At 37.2% G+C, this 8,872-nt stretch overlaps 1 protein-coding gene across 2 annotated transcripts; it reads left to right on the top strand.

Annotated features, from left to right (window-relative positions):
- Positions 1-569: 569 nt before the first annotated feature.
- On the top strand, positions 570-5,876 carry LOC106343433 (SWI/SNF-related matrix-associated actin-dependent regulator of chromatin subfamily A-like protein 1). 2 transcript variants are annotated; one of them, XM_013782638.1, is made up of 24 exons: positions 571-838; positions 923-986; positions 1,075-1,151; positions 1,230-1,285; positions 1,359-1,434; positions 1,508-1,574; positions 1,676-1,742; positions 1,879-1,945; positions 2,206-2,289; positions 2,369-2,410; positions 2,517-2,672; positions 2,913-2,990; positions 3,126-3,194; positions 3,306-3,371; positions 3,467-3,595; positions 3,709-3,765; positions 3,860-3,949; positions 4,119-4,184; positions 4,279-4,347; positions 4,428-4,532; positions 4,892-5,017; positions 5,130-5,188; positions 5,294-5,330; positions 5,448-5,874. In XM_013782638.1, exons 1-24 carry the CDS (start codon positions 755-757, stop codon positions 5,625-5,627), a joined length of 1,971 nt encoding a protein of 656 aa, XP_013638092.1. In that variant the 5' UTR covers positions 571-754; the 3' UTR covers positions 5,628-5,874. The 2 variants fall into 2 exon arrangements, with proteins under 2 accessions (XP_013638091.1, XP_013638092.1); XM_013782637.1 differs by having other exon boundaries at positions 570-986; positions 5,448-5,876.
- The last annotated feature ends 2,996 nt before the right edge of the window (positions 5,877-8,872 follow it).

Below are 8,872 nucleotides of genomic sequence, written 5' to 3'. Positions count from 1 at the left end.
AAAATTGATTAAGGATTAGTGTGGAAATGAGTTAAATCGATGGCCATTGGGAAGATGTTGCGAAGATCCGTATCAATTTGATTTAATTCATGAAGAGAATTGTATAAAATATTTAATGGAACTAAAAAGAGAATCAGATGAAGGTGAAATAGAAAAAGTAGATCAGAGAAAGCAGTAGGGGCAATTTGGAAAAGAGAAAACCTTAAGACTACAGTAATTTACCTTAATGTCTAATCATGTATATTTTTTTAATATCGATCACATTTGGGTATATCTAGCTAATTGTCTCTTAAAATAACTCATAATTTGAGTTTGAATGTATTCAATCTTGTTGTAAATGGTTCCAGCTTTGTCTGGATACGCAGAATTCTACTGAAGCTTTTCCTTGACTTTTGTTTTGCATGAAAAATTGAAAATACTTGGTGTTTTCATTTTCCAGTATTTTTCATCGAACCGAATTAAACCGTATTTAGTTTTCACTCGGTTAGTGTTTTGTTTTTTTTAAACCGAATAACAGGAATCGAACCTAAGTGAGACCTGGATGTGGCGTAATTGCTCTGCCTGATCAGTTGCCCTTCTCACCATCTAAAGCCACGAAACGGTAGCGTTTCAGATACAAACATGTCTTCTTTATTTTTTTTTGCTTTTCTAGAAACGTTTTAACGGAGAGGGAGGAGGGAAAGAAGATATTCGAGAAGTGAATCCGCCATTAAAAGCCGAAGAAAGACGAAGAAGTGTGGAGGTGGGATCGAAAATGGATGATGATGACTTTGATTTGACCATGGAAGAGATGGATGCCCTAGAAAAAGAAGCTCTTGAGAGAATCAACCAGAACAAGGTTCTCGCTTTCTCAATTTTCCTTGTCCTTACGTTGGGGATTAATCTCGTGTTCAGCCCTAATGTGTGTTTTTCTTTTGCTCAGGTTCCTAATTTGTCTCAAGGGTCCAGAATCTTACCTTCATCTCTCGCCCCTAAACCAAACACTGGTCAGTTGAGTGATTCTCCAGTAGCAATGGTCTGTTGTTTCTTCTTCTTACTCATTTGTGCCTTATCTCTCTCTCTCTGCGCCAAAAGGTGAGGGCGTTAAGGTCCCTGTGAAGATTTTGCTGCATCATAGTGGAGATCTTGCTGCAAAGTTCCCCTATAACCAGGTAACTTTTGTTAGAACAAGTCTTCATGTGGAGGTGTTTTGATCCTGAGACACTTACTTTATGTTTCTTATCATCCAGGCGGTGGTGGATGCTGTGCGTAAAATCCCTATGGCTCTTTGGAATGCTAAAGAAAGGTAGGATTCTTATCCATGCTTCATTTTGTTTCAATGGTCCTTGGCATGTAATGCCTTGTTTATTCTCTTCCAGGTTATGGATCTTTCCTCAATCTTCATTGTCATCAGCAGAAATTATTCTACGACAAGTTTCCAGCGTTAAAGTTGAGGTCAGCCTGAAAGTTCAGCTTCAACTAGCGTCTCTTAGGTACATTGCTTTATGTTTTTCTTCTGAAATGTCAGGTAGAGAACTTAGATCCTCTTGTGCAACGTGCAATAGCTTCTGCCTCAAGAGTTCCAGATCTACGGCGTAAGTCAACCATCCCATAGCCTGGCATTTTGTGTTTTGTGTTATATTACTGAAGAATATGTTTATGTTTTGGACTCTTTTTCTCTTTTCTGATTCCCTAGATCTGTATGACAAGATACCAAGCCACATTGAGCCAAAGCTTCTTCCGTTTCAGCGAGATGGCATAGAGTATGTCAGCTATGTTTAGTCTTCTTTATTAGCTGTGATTCTTCACTAATATCATCTCATTAGTAACGTACTGGCCGTTTTGCTGCCTGATAACTGTTTCCTTTGCCTCGTGCTCTGTTTCTTCTTTTCTGGTAAGGTTTATATTGCAGCACGGAGGGCGTGTGCTCCTAGCGGATGAAATGGGTCTGGGAAAGACTCTGCAGGCAAGTGGTTTTCTTTCTCATATTATTCAATATATCCTTTAATTTCTTTACAAGAGTCTTATTCTCATTCATAGGAGAAGATTTCTATTGTCAATTGCTTAGTAGATATCCTTGACATTAGAACACATTTATCATAATATTCCTCCTCACAAGTATGTCTCCTTGAAAAATCAACAAGACACTAATTCTGGAGAATCTTTTTGTCATTCACTCTGCTTGTAAATTCTTTAAATCAATTTTGATGCCTATTGTCTGTGCAGGCAATTGCTGTGACTACATGCGTTCAAGAATCTTGGCCAGTTCTGATTATTGCACCATCTTCCTTACGTTTACATTGGGCAACGGTAAGCTCATGATCTTTGTTTGAATTTTATTTGACGTTCTGTATGTCACTTAAAAGTTCACTATGTTGCTTTCTTGCAGATGATTCACCAATGGCTGCATGTACCTCCGTCAGACATAGTTGTATGTGGTTTGGTGTTTGTATAACGTTGAGTAGCTAGGATATAGCTATTCTTTATATGTTGCTCTCTCTCTCTCTCTCTCTCATCTAAGTCATCCTTTTTAGTAGGTAGTTTTACCGCAACCAGGTGGATCAAACAAGTGCGGATTTACTATAGTTTCCTCGAATACAAAGGGCACAATCCATCTTGATGGTGTCTTCAACATTATCTCTTACGATGTGGTCACCAAACTGGACAAACTCCTGATGGCGTTGGACTTTAAGGTAATTAACTAGACATTGCTTCATAGTATTAGCAACTTTTGGTTGATTGTTCCCGTCTTCCTGACATCTTGATTTATAGTGTTACTAATCAAGCACGTGGGAGTGAGTTTTTTGTTTTTGAGTGGAGGGGAAGAAAGCATTTATGGATTCTGCGTGCCGTATCTTGCAAATAAAGCTTTTTTTTTTTGGTTTTAGTCTCATATATTTGGGGTTTCACTATGAAATTATCCTTCTTTTCAGGTTGTCATAGCAGATGAATCACATTTTCTTAAAAACGCTCAAGCAAAGAGGACAACTGCTACCCTTCCAGTCATAAAGGTAATATTGATATATCATCCACTCATCGTTTTAGGTTCTGCTAACTGATGGAAAATCAGTTTCTTTTTGGTGCTATTGTAAAACTTTTGCTTCATTGTTAATATTCTCGGTATTTTTTATTCTCTATAATTTCAGAAAGCTCAATATGCAATCCTACTGAGTGGAACTCCTGCTTTATCTAGACCAATAGAGCTATTCAAACAGGTTATCTATCCAGTTTTACTAGTGTCGCATTCCTTCTCATTTATTAGGCTTTGAATTTTTGATGTAATTTGAATCAACTAACAAAACCCTTCATTCTTTATCTCTTGTCAGCTGGAAGCTCTATACCCAGATGTATATAGAAACGTTCATGAATACGGTAGCAGATACTGCAAAGGCGTAAGTTACTGCTCATTGAGAAACTGCCTAAGGGTTTCATGTAGGGGGTAGTTACTGTGCATCATAAATTTTATATTGTTTCAATTTAATTTCAGGGGGTTTTTGGAATATATCAAGGCGCAAGCAATCATGAAGAGTTGCACAATTTGATGAAGGCAACAGTAATGATTCGAAGACTTAAAAAGGATGTCTTGTCTGAACTTCCGTCAAAACGAAGACAGCAGGTTATTAGTAGTAGCTCTTTCTCTCATGTCCCCATGCATCTAATCTGATGTGATCTTTTACTGCTTGCTATTGATTTATTCTCACGTTCTTATTTATATCTTTGTGTAAATAGGTCTTCTTAGATTTAGCCGAGAAAGACATGAAGCAAATCAATGCTTTGTTTCGTGAGGTAACATTGGTGTAGTTTTCACTATCGATGCATTTTACACTCCTTGAAGGAACTGATTTTGAGAAAAAGAATGGCCTTTCTTTCTCTTTTACAGCTAAAGGTTGTAAAGGCAAAAATTAAGGATTGCATGTCGGAAGATGACATCAAATCTCTTAAATTTACAGAGAAGCAACTTATCAATAAGGTATTGATTTGCTTTTTCTAGATTGTTTCTTCACATCTTCTATATAACAATGGGCCTACTTCTTGATTCAGCTGGGTGTACTTTTAGCTGATAAGATATGTTCTTCTTTTGTTTCGTTGGATCTTCTTGTTATTTCCTAGTTTCTTTAACATCTCATTTTATATTTTAGATCTACACTGATTCCGCTGAAGCCAAAATCCCAGCAGTGACTGATTATCTAGGAACTGTGCTTGAGGTAATAGCGCCTTTTTGCAATAAGCTGTTTCGAAAATTTTCTCATACATGTCTGACATCTGTTCTATCCTTTCTCTTTGAGCACTATGATACAGGCTGGTTGCAAATTTCTAGTATTTGCTCATCATCAGTCCATGCTTGAAGCATTACACCAGTTTCTAAAAGTAAGGCATTGAATTCTCATCAAAGCTTTCCCAAAACCCCCCCACCACTGTTCCTCAAACGAGTTACAAAAAAAATGCAGAAAAAGAAAGTGGGCTGCATCCGGATTGATGGAAGTACCCCTGCCTCCTCTAGACAAGTATTGGTTTCAGACTTTCAGGGGAACGATGAGATAAAAGCAGCAGTGGTAAGTATTTTCATCATTTGTTAAACATGAATTTCCTACCCATCTCTCACCATGCCACTGTAGTAGGAATTATAATTTGTCCTTTTGTGGATAGAGCTGACTTTCCTGAGATGCATCCTTGGTTGATTCTCCTGAAACCATATAATTTGTTATTTTATTCATTTGAAGGTTGTTTTTAACAATTTAATTGCAAAACGATACTTTAAAAGCACAGAGAAGTAATACAAGTAAAGAATTGAATCTTCTTGCTTTTTTTTTTTTTGTTTTGGTGCAAAATTTATATTTTATGTATAAGTCTTACTCCTTTAAATCTGTAGTAAAGATTACTAGTCCTTTAATTTATTGTTTGTTTGTTGCAGCTGTCAATACGAGCTGCTGGTGTTGGGATAACTTTGACAGCAGCAAGCACTGTTATCTTTGCGGAGTTGGCATGGACTCCAGGTGACCTGATACAGGCAGAAGATCGTGCACATAGGATTGGTCAAGTGAGTCATGAAACAATAGTTTAATGGAGTCACAGTCACGCCCATATATCTAACTGATCGTTTGCAGCGTCATTTTTAAACCCTTCCTATGGCTTTTGCTTCATTTCTACAGGTCTCCTCAGTTAACATACACTACCTTCTAGCAAATGACACTGTTGACGACATCATCTGGTTCTTTCTCATTAACATTTACAGTTGATAGTTCAATGATTTATTTTATTTTTTGTTTGTTTGTTCTTGGTGCATTACGCTGAACTTGCTCACTCTTTTGTACAGGGATGTCGTTCAGAGCAAGCTGGAGAATCTGGGACAGGTATTCTCGTTCTCTATGTCAACTCACCAGGAGAGAAAATCTCTTGGTGTGATATAATTATGATTATCTGCAGCATGCCGTTGACTATTATTACTTTGTGAACGATTTGCAACACAGATGCTTGATGGACAAGAGAATGCTCTGGAGGTTTCATCTAGTCATGTGATGAACAGTCCACTAAAACCGAGAAACAGCCCCTCGAAGCAGCAAACTCTAGACCCGTTCTTGAAGCGCTGCAAGAGATCATTATATGATGACACTGAAGAACATCCGACGCCTAAAGTTCCCAGAAACTGAAAGTAAAAAATGTTCAAGATCCCATCAGCATTTTTTGTTGCTTGCAGAAACGCATGATTGTGTGGGTAAAATGACCATTTTGTAATATTTTTGGGCAACCAAATAGCCGTTAGTACTTTTAGGCTTCCATACAATTTGGATCCTCAGAGTTCATGACCTTGCAAAATAACTTTTTGTCAAAGTTGATCTCTACAGGTCTTTATCACAACAGAATTTGAATGAGACATAATCAAGACATTCTTGACCAAAGAATTTTGTGACAATAGTTTCCACATCAGTTATCTAAGCATTAGTCTCCTTCACATATCTAACGTTTGAACCATCTCAACACTTCCCTATGCAGTTGCAAGCCACAGCGGATCCTTCCATGCCCGCCATTGCCTTTTGAAACTCATCCAACAACAAAGCCCCTCCTGACTTCTTGCATTTTCTTCCGATACAATTGGAACTGCTTCTAAGTCTTCATTGTTTGTCCAGGATTAACAATTGAGCGAAAGACTGTGGATGCAGCAGAGGAAGCTTCAACGCTTCATCGCGTTCTTGCAATAATGTGCATCTTCTTCGAGCTTATTAGGAAGGGTTCCTGCTCAAGAATCGGTTTAGCCTTGTTTCCAAAAGAACTCATGTCAACTACTTTTCCTTTGCCACAGTCACTGCCACTCGATTCAGAAGAAGATGATGATTTCGAGTTCAATTCAGTCATCATTTTCAGTTTTATGTGGCAATGTGTTTGTGCCTTCTCTTCTTTCCTCTGTTTCTTCAATAGCTTCTCCTTTGTTTTTTTTTTTGAATAACCCGGTGTTATCCTAGCCTCCACCGAGGTGGATCCAGACTAGACAAGTGTCCGTAGCAGTCTACATTGTCGGTTGGAGTATGCTTCGTAGCAGTCTACATTATCGGTTGGAGTATGCTTCGGTCACCGGACGTTGGGAGAGCCCGGATGTTAAATTTTGCCCCCCAATGGCAAGCGGGATTCAAACCCAGGTCCGTATTGGGGAGAAACTCCCTCAATAGCTTGTCCTCTGTGTACAACTGCTCCAGTTGCTTAACCAAGATCTCTGTTGCTTCCTGCGCAAACAAAAACAAGATCATTCCATTTCTAATTTTCTTTCTTGAATCCAACAAAACAGTATCAAGCTGATTGAAACTGGAAAGCAAACAGGATCAAGACCAAGCCCTATGCTTGATAACATTTTCAAGTTTTTAGAAAGAGAGCTTTAACCTTTAAGAGCCTTAGCTAATACCACATATGTACTTTGTTTCATAGTCTTGTTTCCTGAAACCATAGGTGTTGAATCAAAGGGGATATCTCCTGATTCTAATAGGATCATGGCATTTGGCAACCGTATTCATGATTTTGTCGTGCCAGGCCGTAAGATCTTCTGGCTCTCAGCTCTTGACGTGGGAACAGCTGGCACTTAATGGTAGCAAGACCGTGCAATAAACACCAATGGTAAAAGTTCTGCACACATCTTCTTTGCTCATCCTAATTCGCTTGTTCAACTCAATTGCATATGGCTTAAACAGCAAGCTATCCATGAAACATTCTCTTTTGTTTGTTATATATAACTAATATAATCTATGAAGGCAGATTGTGACCTAAACTGAAACCCTTGGAAAGTTAGATTCTTGCCGGAGCTGTTATATAGACGGCTACCAAGCAATTTATGATGGTCTCACTCAACCAGCAATGTTCAACATTGTGTTACATGGAAAAACAAAAAAATGGCCGTATTATGTTTGGACTAATTTTCTTTTACGTTTACAAGTACCAAAACGTTTTTTTTTAACACTTAAAAAAGCTTGTTTTAAAGCTAAGTAAAACAAGCTTTTTTAATGACAAACAATAAAGATAAGAAAATAACATTAACACAACGTCCTTACAAAAGTATCACCTCTTTTACATGCTATGATCAACGCATTGAAAGTGACTACATCAGAGGCTAATTTTCATCTTTATCATATAGATGAGAGCAAAAACTTAAAAACAAATCCTGGTGTAGTCACTTTCAGTGCATTGATCGAAGCAATAAACAGGTCAAAACCCGAGTTTTGTGATCTTGCCAATATAAGGGGGAGCAAGAGAGGGTTGATGATAGCTTCGGTACAAATTTTTAATGAGAGCAGAGAAGCAGGCGGCGGACAAGAGTTGAAGGAAAGAAACCCTAAAAGAGTAAAGAAACCCTAAAAGAGTAAAGAAAAGTCTCAGATCAAATAATGGGCCGAGATATGGGCATATGCGACCCAATTTTAATAAAATTCTAACGATAAACTGGTTTTGTTTCCATTACGGTTTAACTTTTTTTTTTTTTTGGTCTGGCAAGTAACTGAAATTCACAAATTTCATGGTGAGCAACAAATGTGTAGATTTAGATTTATTTTTTTTTTTCATTGGCTGGGTTACAAATTCTCTGGTTACTGTCAGTAAATGAGGCAAACAATATGTTTTTTTTTGGGGTAAAATGAGGCAAACAATATGTTTTTTTTTGGGGTAAAATGAGGCAAACAATATGTTTTTGTGTATGCTCTCTGTGAGTACTACAGAACGATGGATAAGCTGATAGTTTATATATATTTCGTGAGGATTTAGAGAAAATAGGCTTGAAGAGACGTATTATTAATCAGACAAACAAGAACAAGAGAGGTTACAAAGTATTCAGTAAGAACCCTAGTTCTAGCCGTCTAGTTCTAGTCTCTAAGTTTTGGGGGAGTCAATGAAATACATATAAACATATTGTTTGCCTCATTTACTGACAGTAACTGCATGAGGAAACAAATTTAAGTTTTAAGTATTAATATTTATTTATTTGTATACTAAAATATTTCTCTACATAATATATCAGTAAAATAAAATAAAACAAAACTGATGCTAATTTGTTCTGATATATTTTTTTTTGTGACGCTTTAACATTGAAACAATAAACAATGATTACAGACAAAATATTACAATGTTTTATTGATGATTGATGCTAGGGGATTTTTGTGTAGGTTCTTTGTGAGTACTACGGAACAATAGATAAGCTGATAGTTTATATGTATTTCGTGAGGATTTAGAGAGGATAGGCTTGAAGAGACGTATTATTAATCAAACAAACAAGAACAAGAGAGGTTACAAAGTATTCAGTAAGAACCCTAGTTCTAGCCGTGTAGTTCTAGTTTCTAAGCCTTGGGGGAGTCGATCATTTGTTTTAGGGTTTTAGTAGTCCTTATAAAATCGTCTAAGAGTCGGTTTCCTTAGGTTAAAC

The sequence above is a fragment of the Brassica oleracea genome, chromosome C5 (assembly GCF_000695525.1).
Source record: "Brassica oleracea var. oleracea cultivar TO1000 chromosome C5, BOL, whole genome shotgun sequence".
NCBI classification, from domain to species: Eukaryota; Viridiplantae; Streptophyta; class Magnoliopsida; order Brassicales; family Brassicaceae; genus Brassica; species Brassica oleracea.
Note: the sequence above shows the minus strand (reverse complement) of the source record. Positions and strands in the feature narration are given on the sequence as shown.